The sequence below is a fragment of the Clupea harengus genome, chromosome 19 (genome assembly GCF_900700415.2).
Source record: "Clupea harengus chromosome 19, Ch_v2.0.2, whole genome shotgun sequence".
Classification (NCBI taxonomy): domain Eukaryota; kingdom Metazoa; phylum Chordata; class Actinopteri; order Clupeiformes; family Clupeidae; genus Clupea; species Clupea harengus.
Genome location: NC_045170.1, coordinates 7,655,422 through 7,678,623, shown reverse-complemented (window position 1 = coordinate 7,678,623; position 23,202 = coordinate 7,655,422). Strand labels below are relative to the sequence as shown.

Genomic DNA, 23,202 nt, shown 5'->3' with positions numbered 1-23,202 from the left:
TTACTGCTGCTGGTTGGCAACGTGTATCTGCAATCTGTTCAAAACATGCCATAAATGTTACGTTAGCGTGAGCGCACTGCAAGTGCAGCCAAGCCAGGGAGTTTGTGTGTTTATTGACTGTATGTTACCTGATGACTTCTTACTACTTCCACAAAAAGTTTAATATTTTCTTTTACGACATGTTATGAAGCACTATACCCCTGTACACACACGGATTTGAATGTTACTTAATCTGACTGTACCTCTTGTGTTTGCATTTGAGTTGGGCAGATGATCCAGGAGCTAGCTAGGTTAGCTAGCTTAAACTCCAAGCCTGTTGGGAAGACTCCACATAACCTCTTAGGGAAGCTTACTTTAAGCTCTCAGTCTCGTTCGTCTTGATTTCAATGACATTTATGCCATTCTTGCACTAGCATTCCACCGCTTCCTTCCCAACGTCCCCTCACACAACGCCACGTCAGTCGTGGCCTGCTAGCTAGCGTAAGGTAGTTCACAGTGCTCCTGCTGCCTGGACACTTACAAGGGTATAGGTAAGCACGGAGACGTTGTCTGGTGCATTGAAATTAATTCTGCCAAAGGAGCAACATATTTTGGTGGTGGCTAGCAAGTTGTTTTAGTCATACGTTGTCGTGCAGTATCATAGACTAATGGAGTTCTGCAAATTACACGATGGCAGAGCTTCAGAAGTTTGCTGGGAAAAGTAATGAACTTTGATCCTTTGTTACTGTTTGAATGACCTGCCACACAGATACACGTCTCAGGGAGAGAGAGAGGCGCAGGAGGGGAGGACAAGTTTAGATTTCCCTGCACTGTAGTTAACTACAGCAACTTTGTTTGCACCTCTCCTCCCTTTGTTCTGTTCATCTTATGCTGACCAGCGCTGTTTGAGCGGAGGTGGAGAAACATGAAGAAGCAGGAGTTATCCAGTACAGGTAGTACAGAGCAGTAATCCGGGTGTGTGTTTGCTTATTTGTGATGTCCGCTGTTAAGCCCACCTGCCGTTCTACCTCTCTTAAATATCCCTAGACACCCGATTTCAGTCTCATACACGGGTGGTTTACATCGGATTTGTAAAAATCTGATCCCATGTGGTTGTTTGCTCAGACTTCGCATAGACTTTGAACATGGTCTGAGGTCAACTTGAATAGAACTTCTTTCCCCCACATCACATTGTGTGTGTGTGTGTTTGTGTTTGTGTGATGACCAGCTCTACTTTGATTAATTCTTGACCAGTGTTTTCTGAGTATTTTTAGCCTTAGGTGTGTGTGCGTGTCCCACTTCTCTGAGCATGTGTTTTTGATGTAGCCTAAAGTGTGTGAGACGGTGTTTTATGAGGATGTTTTCTTCAAGGTAATTATATATGTGTGCAGATACCTAGTGAAAACATAACCACACACTTGGAACTTGGCCAGTGTCCCCTCTTAACTGTTGCTCAACAAGTGTATTGCATTGATGTTTGTGTTACTAGAGTAAATATTGTCTTCCAAATGTTAGTTTTGGTGTGTGTATGTGTGGAGAAGGAGCCGTTGTAGGTTTGTGAATTGAGCTGCTAACAGGGATCAATGGTACATTATCAGTTCGGCTTGTTAACTGTAATGTACAGCTTTAGCGTGTCCAATATGTCCAGCAGATTAGTGTTGTCATTGTAATCACCCTCAGGTGTCGGATACCCCTGCTCAAGCCTCTTTCAGCAGATTTGGGCATCCTGTCATCTGCTTACCCTTTTCCTTTCTTTCTTCTTCTCTTATTGGTTTTCTCTCTTCCCTCTGTTTCTCATCTCTCCTCTCCCACTGTTCGTTATGTCTCCGTCTCTTTCTGTCCTTCTCTTGTGTCCTTCCCCTTACTTCCTCATATCCACTGGCCACATGTATCAGGGACAGGACACGTAATCAGTGGCAGTTTCATGTTCTGGTGTGCAGTGCAGTGACCGAATCAGTGTTGTCCACTACCACCACACACACACACACAAAACCACCCCTGCCTGTTTTTCAGTTCATGTTGTTATCAGAGGTACAGCCAGAAGGTATGTTTTCAGACAGCTGTCTTGATAACAGGAGTCATTTTGATAGCTCTGTTGAAATTACAGTTACTGAGTTGGCCGACTGCAGAAATACTCCCAATAAGAACAGACACAAACATGCTGAATACCTGTATCACTGACTAGTCCAAGTCGAATCTCAATATCAGCCCTGCAGCGGCCATTTTATGGTAAATGTTTTACAAAACCATCTTTATAAGTTGTAAGGGAGTCAACTTAAGTTTTAGTATACTTAAAGTTTGTTTTTCCTCTTGTAACTGTAAGCGTGTGCCTAATGAATACATGTAAATGTAAACTATCAGACAGACCCAAATGCCAGACAGGAAAGGTGAGTTTTCCTCAGTTAGGTTTAAAGATGGTGGTGGATGACCTAATGGAGAATGGTTGGCTATTCCACAGCTTCCAAGTAGTCTGTTTGCTAAAGAATGTGCTGATGTTGCATTTCACTACCCAGCTTGTAGGGGTGCCAGTGTGGAGCTCAGACTCTGTAGTCTCCATACTTATGAGTGTGTACTTCTGAGTCTTTTGGGTGTGTTTCTCTCTAGATGTCTTTTTTCTGTTTATTAAGACAATAACCATTAACCAGGGTTGGTTGGATTTGCATGTTATCAGAGGAAACGCACTGTGCTGCGGTTGTGTCTGGTTAGCACTCTTTGAGGGAGCTGTCACTGAAGGGCCATGTCCTGTTTTTCAGGCAAGAGGGAAAAGTTGCTTAGTTTGTACGAGTGTTGAAAGACCCGACAGGAAATCTGGCTGTTCCGTGTATCCTGTGGAGGAGTTTCAGATTGTTTCTGGCATGTCAGCACTCAAAGCATCTGCGTCTCCATAACTCTTGTAATCACAAAGCCTTTGACATCGTAACTGAACAACAACCAGTCAGCTACTGGGAACAATTTGGCTGCAGTAATGAATATTTTTTTTACAGAGCCATAGGTAGTCTGTTGTAGTTTGGGGTTGTGTCAGCCTTGAGATGTCCACAATTGGTTGTTTGGCACAGGGGTTAAGGTTGGGAAGTTAGATGTGCTTGGTGTTGTATGAAGTTTACGGTGATAACTTTTTTATATTCAGATTTAGGGTTGTATGTGTGTACATTCAGTGTATGGGTGCGGATGTACTACAGAGAAGTGAGAACATGTTTTGGATTTGCATGCACCATTGCCATGGTGATCGCAGCATCTTCCCATCATGTGACCCTTTAATCTACCATGATAAGATCAAAAGTTGTACTGTTTAGTCTAACTACTTAAGTCTCTCTCATTACCCTGTTTCAGTTCATAGCCTAATTCCTGTCTACTTCCTGGTGCATATAGGATGTTTATGCTTCTTTCCCAGGACAATGTGTAATCCCGTCATCTCTCTCTCTGCTACCCCCCACCCCCCCTTCCCCTGTCTCTAGTTTGTCTGTTCTATTTGATCTCTTGCTTTGTCTGGTCTGTCTCGTCCTCAGTCAAGGCCCTGGAGTTGTTCCCTGCACTTTAAGCTTCACATCGTCCCCTTTTTGTTCTGTGGTTTGAGCTCCCTTGATCTGTAGGGCTGTATGATGGTAGAGTTTTTGTTCTTGATACTGCAGTTGTGATTGACCAGTCTTCTCTTCTTCTCTTCTCACTCTTTCTTTGTCTGTCTGTCTGTCTCTCTCTCTCTCTCCCACTCTCATGCAGTTTGTTCCTCCTTGCACTCCCTGATGTGGTGTCACTGGTCCATGCTGCGCAAGAGAGGATCTCTCATCCTGTGTGGAGCTTTCCTGTTCGTTGCCTGGAATGCCTTGCTCCTCCTCTTCCTGTGGGGTCGTCCTCCCATTGGTCGACTGGGCGAAGGGGGCGGGGCTGAACCAGGGGAACCGGGTGGGTCCAACCTGGCTGTAGAGGTGAATCGATTGGCCGATGAGGTGGCGTCCGAGTTGGAGACCCAGAAGAAGCTCCTGGAACAGATCCAGAGTCACCGATCACTGTGGGAACAGCAGAAAGAGGTGGGGAAAAGAGGTTCTGAACACTAGAACAAGAGAAGAAGATTGTCGAGCCTCCGCAGGTGCCCCAGTCTCCTCAGAAAGTCGACAACGTGGCACACCTGCAGCCCCAGGCACACAAACCACTCCACCCGGGCGCCACCCACAGCCCAACCACAGACCGATTGCCGAGGTGGAGAACAACGAAATTCCCATGAAGAGCGAAGCGGGTCCCACCGAGTCCAGTCCCCAGCCGGTCATCCCCATCCTCGTCATTGCCTGTGACCGAGTGACCGTTAGGAGGAGTCTGGACAAGCTCATCCAGTACCGCCCCTCTCCCGAGCTCTACCCAATCATAGTCAGTCAGGACTGTGGCCATGCTGAGACAGCCCGCGTCATTGGCTCCTATGGCAGTCAGGTGACGCACATCAGTCAGCCCGACCGCTCGGACCTTCCAGTGCGTCCAGAACACAGGAAGTTCCAGGGCTACTACAAGATTGCCCGCCATTACCGCTGGGCACTCAACCAGGTCTTCAATACACTTGGCCACTCCACTGTGGTCATTGTGGAGGACGACTTGGAGGTGAGGTCATCTCTGGACTGTATTTTAATAGTTTTTTTTTTTTTAGTGCATTTTGATGTAGGGTCTGTTATTAAGTATACACAGAATGGTCAGCTTACTCAATTAACTTTCTCAGGGTCACAATAAACGCCTGTTAACCACACAAAAGTAAGGCCTTTAAAGTAAGGTGGTAGACGACGCTGCCTGCATTGTGTGTGTATTGTATGTGAAATGAGATGCTACAGTGTTCTCTGGGTACCAGAGATGAAAGGTGTGTTGGTGTCAGAGAGGAGACAGCCTTTCAAGCTCAGGTTGATAAGCAAGTGTTTGAAGACTCTCCAGTGAGTGCTGCTTCTGCCCTGAGCTGCGGAGGCCTGTCGCCCAATGGAAGCACAGACCCACCCCCACAAGCATCTCGGCTCTCTGCATACTTCTTCCAAGTCCAAAAGTTTGAGAGCTCTTTCAGTGCAGGTAGTGCAGTGCAGTGGATCCAGAGCTCAATGGCGAGGGCCTGGACTATTCTGAGTTGCTTTCATGGGAGAGTGAAATTATAGCCTCTTCTCTCTGATACATTTGATGCTGGCTTCATTTTTGTCTGATTGTCCGGAAAGTCTGTAAAACTGAACATGTCGGTTTTTCAGTTAGCACTGCTAGCTGCCGCACTTGTGTCCCATGCCTGCTGTAGCGCTGACAGGTTCAGGTTAGTATCCAGTCGTATAATCCCTGTCTGAAATAATGTGCCATGACCTCACCGATTTAGCGTTACACCATATAGCTTTTTCCTTATTGGAAAGTTTTCAAATGTAGTCTTTATTTGATGTAATATTTGAATCTCTCAAAGAATTGTTTGCAAGTTCACACAGTGAAAGTAATGGTTATCACTGAACCTTACTTACAGTAAGTAAAGTATAGTCAGTATCACGTATATATATCTGGGTTAAATCTCTTCCTTTTCTACTACCCACCCGCCACACTCCTCTCCCAAAGCACCAAGATCCCACTCCCACACTTGAGTTAGGACAGGATCTACATTCCACTTACTCATGTGACTAGCATGGGACTTGACGTACAGGCAAGTACAACTAAGATCATTGTCATGTAAACCTTTTGTGGTTTTTATAGTATAAATAAATAACGGTGCAGTTATGAGAAGTTGGCAAGAAAAAATGAAACTGTACTCGGGATTGTTGAAGGTATTGCTAGGGAAATGTGAAATTAGGCTTTAGCAGTTGCCGTGTGTTTGAAGTCAAAACAACATTGAGGATAGAGAGAGTATTGAGACACTGCATACCCTCTCTGGCCTGGAAGTGTGTGTGTGTGTGTGTGTGTGTGTGTGTGTGTGTGTGTGTGTGTGTGTGTGTGTGTGTGTGTGTGTGTGTGTGTGTGTGTGTGTGTGTGTGTCAGAGAGAGCCTGGTGTTTATATTATTATTTTACTGCATCCATTGTGGTCTGGACTTTTCTGTGAAGATTCCTATGGGTGAATGGGTGAGGTTCCTTGCAGAAAAGCCTTGGTTAAAGGGATTTGGCCAACCACTTCACATAGCCTGCTGATTGGCTTGTCAGAAATCTGGTGCGCAGAGCTCTTCTTGGTTAAGAGGTTCAGTACCATAATCCCAACTGAGATATAGTTTGGCAGTGCCAAGATAAGAGGGCTGACAGCTCACACACTTCACCCTGCTACACTCCTCTGACAACTACCCTCCCTGTGACCTCGGTAGGAAGTGTGTTTGGGTGTTTGCATGGGAGTATGTTTACATATGTTTATGAATGCATGATTGTGTGTGTGTGCGCAGAAGCGACCCAAGGAGTGAGAGTTGTGGTCGGTGTAGCAGAAGATTTTTTGAATTTATTTATTTATTTATTTTTTTTACCCGTAGTTAATCCTGCGGACAGCTGTCATCTCAGCATGCTGCCCAGATTAGCACATTTAGCCCATCAGATTAGCCACACTGGCACAGAAGGACTGAGCAGGGGGACCCCACAGGAGGGAAGACCCTTCAGGCCCCTCCAGACCCTACATGAGCACTGCCAGCTGGACGAGCACATGTCTGGGTGGCAGTGGTCACATGTGGCCGAGTGGGACACATAATCATCCCCCTGAAAGGCCTCATCTAATTGAACATCTGTGGAGATTACTTCAAGTTAATGATACACTCTTGATGGGTGATTTCTTTTATTAATGGCGACGAGGACCATCATGATTGCTGACATAATCTGAGTAACTCTAATACTCTTCCAAGGAGTGTGCAATCACACAAGGCCTGCTTTATTTTTAGACATTGGGGTTGAGGAATAGTCGGCTTGTGAGCACACTTTCAATTAAATGAATACATTTTCAGTACTGTCCCTTTAAGTACTGCAAAAGTGCTTATATCTTACAACTTGTTGGGTTTAGTTCTTCCTCGCTACTCACTGTTAGTGGAATAATAGAGTATTTTGATGACCTTGTTGACTAACTCTGAGGGACTACCCTGAGCAAAGAAATGAAACAACCAAAAGTAGATCTGAAGTTTAACTCGCATTGAACATTAGAGTGGCTCGCTTTCTTCACTTCTCATTTACAGAAACACCAAGGCAAATGGGTTTAGAGAAGCTAGTTCCCACAGACTCCTATCTACGAGGGTGACTAGACCTCGTGTCAAAGTGACAATGCTATCATTTCCTCCCTCATTTGAGTTCTTTGTGCATGTTCTCGCTACGCTAAAGAGCATTGCCTTGGGGCGAAAAAAAAGCTGTTTGTCAGACGTTGTTTGTGAGGCATGCGGAATGCAGTCAATGCAGTGTGAAATACCACAAGGGAATTGTGTAGTTGGCCACCCCCTGAGAATTCTCGTCTGTGTGCAGCCAGTACACTAGTATCACACACACACACACACACACACACACACACACACACACACAGCACTTCCCCAGTCCCAGCACTAGGTCAATGATTTTAAAGACTTTGACACACTCTCAGGATCCAAGTCCTCCCAGTGCCCCCAGTTCTGTTCCTCTGTCCTCCCCGTCCTCCTCCTCCTCTGACTGACTGTGTTTCTCTCTGCCTAGGTGGCGCCAGACTTCTTTGAGTACTTCCGTGCTCTCTACCCTTTCCTGCGCGCGGACCCGACGCTGTGGTGCATCTCCGCCTGGAACGACAACGGGCGGGACGGGCTGGTGGACCCGGGCCGGGCGGACCTGCTGTACCGGACCGACTTCTTCCCCGGGCTGGGCTGGATGCTGCTGAAGGAGCTGTGGCAAGAGCTGGAGCCCAAGTGGCCCAAGGCCTTCTGGGACGACTGGATGCGTCAGCCCGAGCAGCGGAAGGATCGTTCGTGCGTGCGGCCCGAGGTCTCGCGCACCATCACGTTCGGACGCAAGGGCGTGAGCCTGGGCCAGTTCTTCGACCAGTACCTGCGCTACATCAAACTCAACACTGAATTTGTGCCTTTCACCACGCGGGACCTGTCTTACTTGGTCAGGGAGCGCTACGACGAGAACATTGTCAAGGAGGTGTATGCTGCCCCCCCAGGTCAAACTGGAGGAACTGCACGGGGGCACCCTGAAGGGGGCGGGCCCGTACCGCGTGCAGTACTCCAGCCGGGACAGTTTCAAGGCGCTGGCGCGAAGCCTGGGCGTCATGGACGACCTTAAGTCTGGGGTTCCGCGGGCGGGCTACAGGGGCGTTGTCAGCTTCATGTCCCGAGGCCGCAGGGTGTATCTAGCGCCCCCCGAAGGCTGGACTCGCTACGACACCAGCTGGAGCTGAGGGGGGAAACGGGTGGGGGTGGGGGGTTAGAATGAGATATATGACGAAAGGACGTGATGATGGACCACAGAGACGCACCTCTCAAACCAAAGAGAACAGCAGTAGAGACTATTGGTGACGAATGTGAATGGCATGAAGGAGAGATGGGGGGGTGATGAGCATATTACAGGAGAATTGAGGGCATGAGAACAGGTGTGTGTGTGTGTGTGTGTCACGTCGTGCACCTCATCAGGATCGCTCTGTGCTCTGTAGGTCAAATCAGTTCTGTAGTACAACAGCTGTTTCTAATCGTGCTCTTATCAGAGGTTGGGCCTCTTTTGCAAATTGAGAAAAGACGAGCTGTCAGTTCTCCTTAGGCCCCCAACCACACACACCTACACACACACACACACACACACTGGGATGACTCCCCAGCTGGTTTCGAGTGGTTTAGATAAAATAGTCAATATTATTATAAATAAACTTTATGATTATTAAATAATGATTATTGTTTATTTTAATTAATGTATTGGAGGGGAGAGATTTTTTTTTTTTTTTCAAAATCAAATTGAATCACCCATGCCCTTTTGACAACGGCCGCTCTGATTGGTGCAAGCAGGCGGCAGGCTCATCACTCTCATGCATCGTCTGTGACGTCATGCCGGTGTCTGTGCACCAGCTTCATTTCAGAACCGGCACTTGGTGAAATCCCATTGCATTCAGAAAAAGCTCATAAGTGTTGGTTTGTTGCAAAACCAATAGTTACTGTTACTGTTATTTTTTCAAATCACATGAGGATGATGTAAGTTGTTGATGAGATAAATGGTAATATAATTACGTGTACTGTACTGAGATTTTGAGAGAAGTGTGATTGATTCAGTCGCTCTGATGACATGTAAAACCACTGCCTGACATGTTTATAACTTTAATACATTGAGAATAAAATCCACTATTTTGATATTTGTCTAATGATAATACCCTCATGTTGCGAGTATCTGGTTAATGCCTGGTGTTGTTTCACATGGGAGATTGTGGGTGTTTCTCAAAGTCAAGGATGCTTCCTTGGTAGGATGGGTCCTTCCGAGTCCTTCCAAGTTGTGTCCTTTTAGAGGCTTGTGTCGAAGGATCCTAGACATCTGAACAGTCCTTTGGCGGGAAACGCAGCTGTCAAGGATCCTTTCTTGACTTTAAGAAACACCCTGCATTTTAGATGCTTTCAAAGGTGGGGATGTTATACGAAACTGTCCATCATGGTCATACCTCTTTCTGTACCAGAAAAAAAGTTCATCATCGTGCCGACTCATGCTGAATTGGTTCCTTTACTAACAATTCCACCACTACAGTGCGCTGTTATGGGCATACTGGATGGCTGCACAACATGAGTTCCATGCCTTGACCTCTTGTCAACCTTTCTGTGTCATAAATGTGCACACTGCACTACAGGAGCAGTAGCGGGACACAAGACCTGTAAAAACTGAGCTGTCCCACACTTGGAGGGGTCCTTGAGTGTACTGACCGTCCATCAATTTGATTTCAGGGACCAAGGGTTGCATTCCATTTCTTTTCTACTTCTCCACACTGCGCATCACACGTGTGTTCACAGAGCTGTGCACCAGGACACTGGCTCACTGGGTGAGGGTCTATCACATACTCACCTGCTGCTGGAAGATGTGCATCAGTGGCACAGTGCTGACAATGCAAATTCTGTAGCACACTGCTAGCTTCAGTAACTCAACAGCGAAGCGCTATATATATCAACAGACAGAGAGGCAGACTCAAAACGACATGTTTTATAGCTATTGTTGATGTGACGAGTCCGACTTCTCTACTAGACTCCAGACAGGTTTTTATGAAGATCTGTAGGAACACAGTTGCCAGGCTGTTTACATGTAAAAGGTGTCAACAGAGTAAGATGCGTGCCACAAAAGCTTTAGAGAGAGGTGTAGACAAACAAACACTTTTTTGTGTCAAGCAAGTGATGCATACCACAAGCTACAGGTACTACAAATGAGACTTCATCACTTGTCACCAAGTTTATCACAGGTATGTGAATAACATTTGTAAACATCTGAAAGTAATAATAATAAAAAAAACAGGAAGAGAAAAAAAAAAATGCCACTTGGCTCACGTAAAATAAACCTCACAATAAACATGAGGAGCACATCGCAGAAACACAGCACTCAAAACGGCAGGGTTCAGCAGAGGGAACCTAAAGGAAGCCTACGTCACTAAGCCAAATCTCAGGGAAAAGTGCTTGGCCCCTGGCAGGCTCTGGCTAACACTGAAGTCTGATCCATTAGAGTAGAGTTAGTTCTGGATAACAGCCAGAGCTCGTGTCTCTCCTGTGCGTCTCCTGCTGTCGCCACGGGTTTCGGCTCTGCTCAACTACAGGACAGAGTAGAGAGAGACACGGAGATGTGTTGTTTGATTTCATTTGATTTATTGACAGATTAAAAGATCCACAGCAGAGGCAAGGCCAAACAAAGTTGAAGTCCTGAAGTAAAGGGGCATTAAACCGGAGAGGCCGCTAACATTTGTAATGTTAGAGTGGATGTGGGCGGTACTTACTGTAAGTGGAGATGTCGATCTCTTCGGGTAGCTGCTGATTGTTGACTTCAAAGCGGTCCTGCACGTCGTTCAGGATGCGGCGTCGGTCTCATCAGACACAAATGTGATGGCCAGACCCTTCGTCCAAAGCGGCCTGCACTGCACTAAGTCAGGAGAAGAGAGAGAGAGAGAGAGAGAGAGAGAGAGAGCAAAACACAAATCAAGAGAGGACGGGAAAGATGACAAGGCCAAGCAATTTATATTTCTTTCAGAATCCGTGTCAGCTATCTGCTGGTCACTGTGTGTGTGTGTGTTTACCCTATGCAAGTATGTGTCTGAATCCTCCGGCATGTCATAGTTGAAGGCGATGTTGACCCTTTCAATGTCCATCCCACGGCCAAACAGATTAGTGGCCACCAGGATCCGCCGCTGGAAGTCTTTAAATTGCTGGTAGCGGGACAGTCTGTAAGGAACAACACTCTTAACGGGCCAGTCTGTAAGGAACAACACTCTTAGCGGGCCAGTCTGTAAGGAACAACACTCTTAGCGGGCCAGTCTGTAAGGAACAACACTCTTAGCGGGACAGTCTGTAAGGAACAACACCCTTGTGACCCACTTAGCTCCAATCATCACACCCTGTCTTTTATAACACATGACAGGTTTGACTGGTTCTTGAACTGAAAGCCTTTATTGTCATTGCATTTGCATTCAACAACATTTCTGCGTCAGTCAGTATATGTACCCGTTTTAGTGGCCATGTCTACCCTGACACATTTTATAAATATAGTATTAGTATACAGAGTTAGGCCTCCTACAATTCTTCTCAGTCAAACATCCAGTGGTGCAGTGGTTAGCGTCACTGCATTGTAAGCGGTTGACCGGGGTTAGATTTCCAAGTATTTGTACACCTGTACATACCTGCTCCTGAGGCATCCCGCACATGTAAATACGGGCTCTCGGTGGATGGCGATAGCCGGGAAGTTCTGCTCCACCAGTAGCTGAGCGAGAGCAATGCAACGCTGCACCGACTTCACAAAGATCACCACCTAACCAGAAGACACAAATGTATACAAACACCACAATCACACGCAACACAGATTTACCCACAGGCACACATCCATTGTAACTACATGCAGACAAAATAGGTTTAATTGGCCAGGACATCTATCGAGCTATGTCAGTTATCGCAGTGTCAAACATCGGCCATTCTGTTAAACAATCAAAATGCTAAGTTTAATGGATTAACATGAAAACGCGAACGTTTGCCGATAACACACGCCATCTGATAAATAACACCGTTACGATATTATTATTTACATTTACATTTAGTCATTTAGCAGACGCTTTTGTCCAAAGCGACGTACAAGGGAGAGAATATTCAAGCTACGAGCAATAGAACCTGGTGTAACAATAAATAAATACTACTTTACATAAGAAATATAACAAAATGAAATAAAAAAAAAGAAAGAAGTGCAGCTATTTTGGAGCTCGAGATAATATTAGGTACTTGGACCCAGGAGTATTCCGTCTCAGACCCCCAGGCCCATCTAGGTGGCCCAGTCCTCCCTGCGTCTCCTTCACCCACATGTTCTCCAACTTCAAATTACCCTGCTGTTGTACCTGGTTGAACTCGAGTACGTCAAGCAGGTCGAAGAGTTTCCTGTTCTTCTCGTTGTCCTTGAGTTTGACATAGTACTGCTGCAGGCCGTGCAGCGTCAGCTTCGTCTCGTCGTCCACAAAGACCTCCATCGGCTGGGCCGTGGCAGCAGCGTAGGGGTGGGGTGGGGGGCAACGGAAGGTGAGGAGGAGGATGAGGGGAAAGAAGAGGAGAAGAAGAGGAGAGGAGAAGGTGGTTGCAGTTAAAGGGGTGTTGGTTGTGTGTGACGAGTGAGGAGAGAGTTGGACAGTGTCAGGACAGAGGTAGGGGAAGAGAAAGAGAGAGAGAGAGAGAGAGAAAGAAGACACCAGCACAGGAGAGAAGAGACCAGGAGACGACAGGAGAGGGAGATTAAACAGAAAGAGAGAGGGGATGGGAGTTAGACACACCCTCCCCTCCCATACACACACATGCTTCCACATACACGCTAAAACACACACAGACACACACTCATTCATCCATGTACACACACAGCCATGCACCTACACATGCAGACACACACACACGCACACACACACACACACACCCTCTCACACTCGCAAGGATGCATCTACTCTGCACTACTTCAGGCATTGCTGGTACAACACAACTACAGGTCTATTTGGGTGAGAGATGCAACCAACCACACCACTCTTGCTGTTCGGCCTTAGAGTTTAACACCACAACCCAACACATGTACTGTACAAACACACTTGTGTCTGTTCTTCTTGTATCCTGATTTAGCAATGTATGAACAGGCTTTTAATGATATCTACAGTGAGTACCATTTAAAATCACACCGAGTTGTACTTAAGTCTGATAATTAGTGAATCATTAATTTAAGCTGAGGGGAGGGGATGTTAAAGGCCCATCTAATGTCCATAACCAACAGGGTTGGGAAGGTTACTTTTGAGATGTAATGTATATATAATGTAATGTAATATTTCAATTACTTCATCAAAGTAATGCAACTTATTACATTTGATTACTTTCGATTACTTTTTGATTGGCAGACTAGAGGCAGTGCAACCTCAAACAAGAAAACCAATCAAAACAACGCTCAACGGTTGAGTGCATACTGCCAAATGAATGGTGCAAATGAATTCTTAGTAACTGTAACGGATTACAATTACATTTATTTTGTAATTTAATTACGTAACTCTGGGACATGTAACTACTTTCTCCCCAACCCTGATAGCCAATGAGAGCCAGTGTTCTGGTAGCCAGTGGTTAGGATAGGAGCTTTGTCCATGTCATTGCTGAATGAGGCCAATGTCACTTACCTCAGAGTCAACCACCCAAAACCTCGCCTACAGGTCACTGATCTTGCACCCTCCACCTCAGACACTGCCTACATGTCACAGGTCTGACCCCACAGCACTTAACAGCAGCTGACTGATCTCTGGTCTGGTCTGTTGCTCTAGGTTTTCAGCTCAGCCCCCTCTACGCCTGATCTGAGATCAGTGTATCTCTTTCTCATGTCTGGGGACACCCGCTAGGGCACCCAATCAACTGGCTGCCCGGGCATTTCTCAGGGTCAAGTGGGCGTCCTTCACCCCCTGGCAACTCCGGCTGTTATTACTCACCCCCCTGACGCCATCTCCTCTCAGCCTAATGGCTTTCAATAGATGGCAATTGCTGGGCAAAGCCCAATGACGTCTGGGAAGTGTACGTGGGGGGCCTCTCTGTGTGAGTGTGTGTGTGTGTGTGTGCGCGTGGGGGGCCTCGTGTGTGTGTGTGTGTGTGTGTGTGTGTGTGTGTGTGTGTGTGCGTGGGGGCCTCTGTGTGTGTGTGTGCGTGGGGGCCTCTGTGTGTGTGTGTTTCTGTAAGTGGGCTGGTGAGCTTTCGCAATCAAGATTGGTTGCACAAAACACATTTGTTGTTGTATTTTGATTTGCAGATGTTTAGACTGATAGATTCCTTCAAATTGTATTACTGTATTGTAACACTCGACAGATTTGCGTTGTTTTTATCCGTTACATCATTTGTTCGGTGTGCCATGCATCCATCACTTGCTTGACAGAAGGCATTACTTTTGTTTTATCTGGACCGCGGACTCTCTCCCTCTCTTTTCATCCTTTCTTCCCTCCCGAAACGGTCTTCCGCAGCGCTTCTCCCCTCATCTCTCTCTTTCCCTCTCACCCGCGCGATCTCACGCGTCTCTCATCTGACGGCTGTGTTTGCATTCACGGCTCGTTTCTCTAATAACAGGCATGGCGGCACTGACTTCTTTTCGTTCCTTTTCTCCAATCTCGTGTGTCGGCAGGGCAGTTGAAGCTACGCAGTTACACTCGTTTGGTCTTAGCGGGATTGCTTGTGAAGAACGCACGATGACATCCCATGTAAAACTGGCGCTTCGCGACGTCAAGGACTTGAACTTATGAACTCAAACCTCAAGTCTGCGTCTTTGAGGTCTCAACTTGCTGCAAAGCTCATGATGTTAGCTAGCTATTGCGAATGGTTATCTCCCCAGACTCTCTAGAGGGGGACTTTGGGCAGTGGGGTGTCCATATGTCTATATAAGGTGTGTGCTAGTCCTGCCCTCCTGCTTTCGAAGTGGGAAGGAGTTTTAGTGCTCTGGGACTGAGATCCATCACCAGATTATGTTCCTATCAGGGAGGAGGTGTGTAATGACAGGAGCCTACTGCTTTGGTAGTGGTGGAGGTTTAGATTATAAGCGACCACCCGAGCATCTGAACAACAAACCAACTGTGGTCTTGTGGGTTCAAGGATCCAAGCAGTGGCCGTGTTGCTTGAACGGTACGTAGAGATGCTCTTACTGCTTAGCTTAATTTGGACTAAGAATGGAACAGCTGTTGTGCGGCCATCAAAACGCACGCAAGGCCAAACTAGCGGCTGAGTAACTCTGCAGCTAAACTCACAAGCAAATGCTAATGCCACATTAAACTGGTGGCGGTGGATTCGTTCAGTGAGTATATGTTTCAGTGAGGAGGCCATTCTCACGCTACGCGATCAGGCAGCTGAGAGAACCCAACCACGTCCTGTGTTTAGGGTGGAGTTAGTCAGTGGGCGGGACCCCAGGAGACCAGGTGGGCGGAGCAGAAGGAGGAGCTTAATTACATCTTGCATGAACTTCCTGCAGACAGGACGGATCTCTTTGCTGAGAGTAGCGCTGAACATCATCACTTGTTTCTCGTGGGGAGTCATGCGGAAGATCTCCTGCACATCACGACGCATGTCTAGAGAAAGAATACGTTTCCTGAGTTATTTCATTCTAATCATAAAAAACACATTACCTCCTATCAAACCTAAGCACCACACAGTTCATAAGTACCCATAAAAAATATGACTACAGTCTGTTATTCCTAATTCCATCCTATCTGTTAACTCTGAAGTCCATGAAAGGACATATGAAGCATGGTGGTTCTAACCTGATCCAAAACGCAGTTGTGTGCAACTATGTGTGCTAGCAATGCTAACTCGCCCTGACTTTAATGACAGAACGTGCTATTTTAACAAGTTAGGTGTTGTATTTCCTGCTAACTAAACCTGCTTAGCATGCCATCAACTCTTCCAACTCACCAAGCTGTTCTAGCATCTTGTCGCACTCATCCAAGATGAAGTGTTTGATGTGGCGCAGGTTGAGGCTCTTGTTGCGGGAGAGGGCTAGAATGCGCCCCGGAGTCCCCACCACGACATGGGGGCTCTCTCGCTTCAACGCTTCCTCGTCCTTCTTGATGGACAGACCCCCAAAAAACACAGCCACCTACAGAACAGACAGGAGGAGAAGAGAGAAATGTGAGACACAACAGAGACAGGAGACAAAATGAGCAAGACACAACAGAGATCTCCTTTTAGGGGTTGTTTGTCATTTCTGGCTTTAAATACAGAATGAGAAAAATCATCATTTTCTGTACATGTGTGTCTTCTTTATGTGTATCTGTATATGTGTGTATTCTTTATGTGTATTTTACATGTGAGTGTGGAAGCATCATTTCACTAATCCCGTTCTAGGCTAATGGTTGAGAAGGACTGTTACACAGAAACTGCTCCTCAACACTGCAGGCAGCTGCAGTCTCTCTGAACATTAGCGAAACCTTTCAATCCAGTCATCTTTGTTACAGAATAACAGCTGTGGCTTACTGAATCCTATAAGATAAAATCAGCTACGTGAACAGACAAAGTAACATCGCCCTCTGCTGGCTGTACCTTGACAGTGGCATGTACTTGGAGAAGCGTTCATACTCTTTGCTGATCTGGAAGGCCAGCTCTCGTGTGTGACACATCACCAGCACTGACACCTGCAACAAAACAAAGCAGATGAGCTTCAGGGTTTACTTTGTAAGGAATTAAACAAATAAAGCCTAGAAATTGACAGGCTGGCTGACAGACAGACAGAGAAACGGTAGTCATTTCAAAACAGTGCTCCTTCAGAAATATGACTGGAAGAACAGATGGGTAGAGTTTAGTGGATTGATAGAGAGAGAGAGAGAGAGACAGAAGAGCCATCACATGAATAGCCTCACCTGACCAGTGACAGGCTCCAGCTGCTGCAGTGTAGCCAGTACAAATACAGCAGTCTTTCCCATACCAGACTTGGCCTGGCACAACACATCCATACCCAAGATGGCCTGGGGAATACACTCATGCTGAACTAGTCACAAAGAAAAGAAGGGAGAAAGACAGCGACAGGAAAAGTGACAGAAGAGACAGAGAAAGTCAAAGTTAGACTGTCACTCAACTGTTTGAAATTAACTGTTTGCAATTACGTCTGCACTCATGGATCAGAGCCAATTCAGAGTGGCTCACCTTCAGACGGGTGCTCAAAGCCGCAGTCCACGATGGCCCTCAGCAGCTCGGGCTTCAGCAGGAAGTCCCTGAAGCCGGACGAGTGGATGGACACATATGAGCCCTTTACCGCCTCCTTCCGCATGGACATGGTGTCTCCTGCCCCTCTCCAAAACCCCGTCTCCGACGCCTCCTGCGGTGTCCACTTCATCCTCCTCATAATCCAAGAGCTCGTTCTCCACATCGTTCTCAGCCATTCTGACACTAAACACCAACGGTGATAATTCAAATCCGTACAAATCCAATGTGTTCCGACGAGCAATTGGCTCGAATAACATGCAAAAATGACTTGACGTTGACTTGCTCAGTGGAATCTGGCTAGTTACATATTAACCTGTTAGCATGTTCACTTTCCAGCTGTCATTTACAATATACCAGACAACTTAACTCTTAACTGGGGACAGCGTTCTACTGTTCTGCATACTTCATACTGCAATTGTATCCTGTACCTCTAAATCACATATAGCCATAATTCGATTGTCAAGGACTGTCATGTCTGAGTGCGTCACGATTAAACAGTTGGCTAACTAGCTAACCCGCATTGAGCAGCTAACGGGCACGTATTAACGGGGAAATCTACAAACGTCGGTAGACATTTACGACAAAACATCTCCTCAAAAAAGAAACTACTTTAATATATTTGGTGACCATTTAGGAAAATTGACCTCATTAAGAGGAATATTACCTTCAAATTTTACAGCAATTCGTGATGGTTGCTGTCTTTCTTCAGATGCGTATCTGTCTACGTCATCAGCATGCGCCCCCTCCACACTTAGGGCCTCAGAATTTTGAGGTTAGGTTCATTCCGGTTAATTCTCCGCCTGTCTGTGTCTTCCACGTGAAAAGTAGAAAAGTAAGGAGAGCCGCTCAAAACAAACATAAGGAACAACAGCGGTGAGGACTAAAATGTATCTGACGCAAAATGTATTTGGTGTTTGGATTTTGTTCAATGTAGGTTAACGTAATTACGTAGATCACACCGAATTACTGCCGTTTTGTCAGGTTGGGATGAACAGATAGTGCCTCCGTTTACATAAGTGGAGTGAGGATCTCTCACATGCATGGTGTTAACATAGACATGTCAGATAAATTACTCTTTTTCTGTCGCAGAAATGTCTTGTTTTAGCGGAGACCCAAACTTTTGCCCAGAGTGCGGCAATGTCCTACCTTTACCTGGTGCACCAGATACCATCACATGTCCCCGGTGTGCCTTTATTATCTCTGTGCGGGGTAAGTTATGTGATGCATACATGTATGTGTGTTTTTAATGCTGAGTTTTGAAATTCCCGAAACACTTGAGAATCTGGATGATACTATTCCTCTATGAAGAGTATCTGAAGCTGTTATGAATCTTTTTCTTTCAGAATTAGCAAATCAAGTAATTACATCGTCCGTTGTGTTCAACCCGTTAGAACTAGTGGTCAGCACTGGGGATAATGTGGAAGATTCTGAACTAAAAGGCCCAGTGGTAAGCATGACTAAATATGGGTTACATATGAAATTAAGTTTCTTATATGTCTATATGGCTGAATTGAACGCACATATATCATGTATAGTAAGAGGAAAGTTTGTTGTACATCTTACATGCAAGTATACACAAGCAACAGGTTTATGATCGTGACGTTAAAAAGAGAGGAAGACTGTTCTGCTGTATGTGTTGTGTCATACGAAAGTTATTGCCCGTTATTATACTATATAAACTTGGAAAAAAGTTTGGACATAATTGTAAGGGTAAATAACCAGGCTTTCCAACGATTACAATTAGCATTGTAACAACAGAGAAATAATCGACCAAACACACATTTCCAAACTTACATTATCTCTGGTTGCACAAGGTTCCTTACAAGAATGACTTGATGACTGTACCATTAACATGTCATTGACAAACACTTCTCCTTCTTTTCCTGTCACTCCCAGATTGACAGGCGGTGTTCCAGATGTAACAAAGAAGGTATGGTTTACCACACACGGCAGATGAGGTCAGCTGATGAAGGACAGACAGTCTTCTTCACTTGTATACATTGCAGGTATACTCACATTTTGCAGCATCTGAATACACTGAAAGTATACTCTGCACGTACATTACAGTTCAGCTATACTTGAGAAATGCTGGGGGAAATACGGTGTTGTTAGTGTCATTGCTTGCATGGATGTTTATGAATGTGAGGGTTTAGCTTGCATAGAGCTTCATTCAGCAGCTCACCTGTATTGCTCTCTGCTATTGAAAGAGGTGGTTTTCATTAGGGTTGGAAATTGATAGGGCTACCAAATCTGATGTTACATTATCTGAATGCTCAATCATTTAGCCTATGCATCCAAAAGATTCATGACATTGCAAAGACGTGTGCAAGATATAATGTGTTCATTTTTTTTTTTTTATTTTGTTCATTTTTTTTTATGTGTTCATTTTAGTTCATTTACTGAGAATATTTTAGGCCAGAGTGCTTTATAACCACAAATAATTACTTTGTCAATCAAGGGACCAGAGTTTAAAGTGAACTCTTATTATGATTGGACATAAAGTACTATCTCCATTTATTCCAAGTAAAGTTCTGAGCAATTAGCTGATGTATGTGCCACAGAATAATGTATCGTTTTTTGAAACATCTCTATAAGTCACTCACTTAATTATGCGTACACTTTTTTTCTCAGTTAACCCAATGTTCTATGATTTTATCACAGGTACCAGGAGAAGGAAGACTCTTAAAGAAACAGAATATCTCACATGAAGTGTACAAATATTTAAACTGATTTGTTTGGATTTGTGGTTGTTTAAGAAGTTGCTTTATTTTCTGTGTAATTTTAATTAAAGATAATTCAGCGTCTTTACTGTGCTGATACAGTGTTGCTTCATGTTTATGCTGGTAAACAAGTCATTATAGTAATGATGGATATTTTCAGCAATAAACAAAATTATTGTCATACCTTGTGTTCAACCCTTGTTGTTATTCTGGCTGCACCTCATTCCCATAAGAGTGATGTTTTTGCATGGATTATAATAGCCAAGTGCTGCTCAAAGCCAGGCTAGGAACACAGACCGTAACAACAGATCCTGTCAGTTTGTGATCACACTTTGCAAGAGAGCCCATCCGTAGTTATGGACGCTTGTGTCTTAGGACCAATCGCATGGCAATGTTCTGTCACATGATTGTCCAACATGGCGCCTAGGAGTTCTCATTGTGGACTGGAACTGTGAACATTGTGGCGTTTGTTTTTATGATAATTCTCGTGAACTATGGATTTCAAGGTAAAAACTTCGTAATCAGGCTCGTTGGTGCTGATCGTATTGACTTACCTGTTCACGTATGAATCAGAGAAATGTGAGAGTGTGTAACTTAAAATGAGTGGCTCACTTCCACCTGCTAACGTTAATGTTTCACTAGCATTGACGTTAGCTTACTTTGTATGGCGTTAGCCAAAAGGATGTATTCTTTTATCTTACGGTAATATTTATAGTTATATATCTGTCAACATTTCTGCTCACTGATTTCTCAAATGTACCTGAATCTTCCTGGCTACTCAGTGATAATACACTTCGTTGAATCCTTCATTTCTGGTTGTAGATGAAGTTGCGCGTGCAACTTCAGTGTAAGAACCTCCATGAATACCTGAAAGAACTGAGTCCAGATGTTCTGGACCGACTGTACAACCACCGGCGACCTGTCTGGCTGTCTACAGGTAGCGTTGCATTTGAGCAAAGGAAAACTAGATCGCAAATATAAGCAGGACTATCTGAATACTACTAGAGTGCCGTGGATTGTCTAGCAGAAACACTATCCTCTTCTACTGTCAGGAGTCTGACTATTAACTATTATTACTGTCATGACGACCATGTCCTATGAGATCTATATTTTACTGTTCATATTAATGTCATAACATTTAATGATACAGTGGTGTAGTGCTTGTAAATGCAATGGACACTTCTTGTGTTCAGGGAGCTGCCTGCACTGGCAAAGAACTATGTGATGCGCATGCTCTTCTTGGATCAGCCCCTGCCCCAGGCTGCTGTTGCATTGTGGGTAAAGAAAGATAGTCAGAAGTGAGTATATTTGTGTGTGTGCATGTGTTGTCTGTGGATATCTGTTGTGTGGTCCCAAGAACAACTCAAGTGTTCATGCGTCAGTCTTCATGTGATCAGGAATTATATAAATGACTGTCTTTCTTCAGCAATACATTTATGTGTTTCTCACTGTGATCGTTACCTGTGTGCGCAGGTATGTGTGCTCTGCATGCTTTCTCAGTTTTGTCAGGGATGATAACATGTGACGTGCTATGTCCTGTGTTTGTGTTTGTGTTTTGTCAGGGACCATGACGAGTGTGTGTCTGTGTTGTCAGGGCTACGGCTCTGGCATACTCAGCATCTTCAAGGTGGTCTTCAAGGTAATGTGCTGAACCCAGTTTTTAAGGACAACCTGAGGATTGCACTCCTGGGAGGGTGAGTGCCTATCACACACACACACACACACACACACACACACACACACACACACACACACACACACACACATTAATGTACTCTCTGTCTGAAATGTCATCTGTAACCTCAAGTCATTGCTCTTGCCATGGTTCTTAATAGACTTTTAGCAGGAAGAGAAATGTCTTGATTGTGGTTTTAGTATTCCTCAGTTAGGAGGTATGTAATAGGGTGAGGCAAGCAGATACTCAGCACCCAGCCATGAGGTGATGCTGTGTTACTGGTGCCATGACCTGATGCTGTGTTACTGATGCCATGGCCTGATGCTGTGTTACTAATACCATGGCTGATGCTGTGTTACTGGTACCATGCCTGATGTGTACTAATACCATGGCCTGAAACTGTTTTACTAGTACCATGACCTGATGCTGTGTTACTGATGCCACGGCCCATTATAAAATTCACTGCACGGGGCTCCAGATGGCAACTAAAATGGTCACCAATGCGCCTACATTTTTTATTTTGCAACCATCTCTTTCCCATCAGTTGCTATTGTGACCGTCCCCGAGGAGAGCACGTTTCCTTCAGGAAGCTGATATACTAATGTCATGCCGCAGTTTTGCATTTGCACTTGTCTCATTTTCAAGTCAGTCTTGAAGCAGTGTCGTGTGCAGTGTTGTAAAATGTCCTATATTGATATTGGCATTTGTTTTCAGCTAGCATCATTGTTTATGAAATACTTCAGTGGTAACAACAGGCTAAGCCAGTGGTTCCCAAAGTTTTCATGTCAGGTCCCCTTTGACAAAGAAAAATAAATGGTGTAATATTAATGAGACAGAGACCAGCAATCAGAATTTCAATCAGCGCTTTATCTTTTGCAAAAGAGGGAGAGTGTCACAACCAAATATCATGAACAAACTCCAAAGATGAGCTGGGCGCAGCAGTGTATATAGTTCATATAGTTCCTCAAAACATGTTTCATCAGCAGGCACGGTACATTAATCTGAGACAAGACGTTGACCCTTGTCTGACCCTTGTCTGATCAGTAGGTGTCTGACAGCAAAAACAACATGTATCACTTCAGCAAAGTGTTACAATCATTCATATCGCAAGAGTTGGTTCCTTAATTCAGTACATGTAAGCATTCTAATTAAAAATAGAATAACAATGTAAGTTAGCTATCCCTAACATACAGGCTAATGGTAGGCCCTGACCACATTATATTGTTCAAAGTAGGCTATAAACTCATCACCAGACAAGTTAGTTATGGGCTGCTATGCTGTAAGTGCACTGCCGTACAACATTCGACCTGTAGTCTGTTGTTTAGGTTTCTCGTTCCGTTGTTTCACCCTCAACCCGCATCCCCAAAGAGTTTAACAGCATATACGACATAAATAGGTTATTTTCATGATTTTATTTTAAATAAATAAATACTGACAAAAGACATTTAATAAATACAATCAGAAAAGTATACATCAAAAATATAAATAATGCAACTAATAAATAATATAATAATACAATAAAAT

The 23,202-nt window shown here is 44.8% G+C and overlaps 3 protein-coding genes across 5 annotated transcripts; 2 read left to right on the top strand and 1 right to left on the bottom strand.

The window, feature by feature from the left end:
• Positions 1-573: 573 nt before the first annotated feature.
• Positions 574-9,228, top strand: mgat1b (alpha-1,3-mannosyl-glycoprotein 2-beta-N-acetylglucosaminyltransferase b). The gene is given in 6 exon segments (XM_031585680.2): positions 574-932; positions 3,697-4,023; positions 4,026-4,093; positions 4,180-4,563; positions 7,592-8,047; positions 8,049-9,228. Coding segments are annotated over 6 exon segments (1,506 nt in total). The 5' UTR covers positions 574-904; the 3' UTR covers positions 8,292-9,228.
• Positions 9,229-10,213: 985 nt separating this feature from the next.
• Positions 10,214-17,385, bottom strand: ddx39b (DEAD (Asp-Glu-Ala-Asp) box polypeptide 39B). Its single transcript, XM_042710724.1, is given in 9 exon segments — positions 10,214-10,919; positions 10,922-11,297; positions 11,768-11,863; positions 12,438-12,569; positions 15,535-15,653; positions 15,997-16,182; positions 16,625-16,715; positions 16,941-17,068; positions 17,224-17,385. Coding segments are annotated over 9 exon segments (1,365 nt in total). The 5' UTR covers positions 17,354-17,385; the 3' UTR covers positions 10,214-10,812.
• A 582-nt stretch (positions 17,386-17,967) lies between these two features.
• polr1h (RNA polymerase I subunit H) lies at positions 17,968-20,186 on the top strand. 3 transcript variants are annotated; one of them, XM_031585677.2, is made up of 5 exons: positions 17,968-18,055; positions 18,373-18,492; positions 18,627-18,730; positions 19,180-19,289; positions 19,945-20,186. In XM_031585677.2, exons 2-5 carry the CDS (start codon positions 18,375-18,377, stop codon positions 19,967-19,969), a joined length of 357 nt encoding a protein of 118 aa, XP_031441537.1. In that variant the 5' UTR covers positions 17,968-18,055; positions 18,373-18,374; the 3' UTR covers positions 19,970-20,186. The 3 variants fall into 3 exon arrangements, with proteins under 3 accessions (XP_031441537.1, XP_012688078.1, XP_031441536.1); XM_012832624.3 differs by having other exon boundaries at positions 18,007-18,156; XM_031585676.2 differs by having other exon boundaries at positions 18,036-18,115.
• Positions 20,187-23,202: the final 3,016 nt, after the last annotated feature.

Excerpts from the sequence above, each read along its gene's own strand:
- polr1h (XM_031585677.2), top strand. The coding sequence starts at position 18,375 with ATGTCTTGTTTTAGCGGAGACCCAAACTTTTGCCCAGAGTGCGGCAAT. Across the intron at positions 18,493-18,626 it reads CTTTATTATCTCTGTGCGGG|AATTAGCAAATCAAGTAATT; the intron begins GTAAGTTATGTG and ends TTTTTCTTTCAG. Across the intron at positions 19,290-19,944 it reads TTCACTTGTATACATTGCAG|GTACCAGGAGAAGGAAGACT; the intron begins GTATACTCACAT and ends ATTTTATCACAG.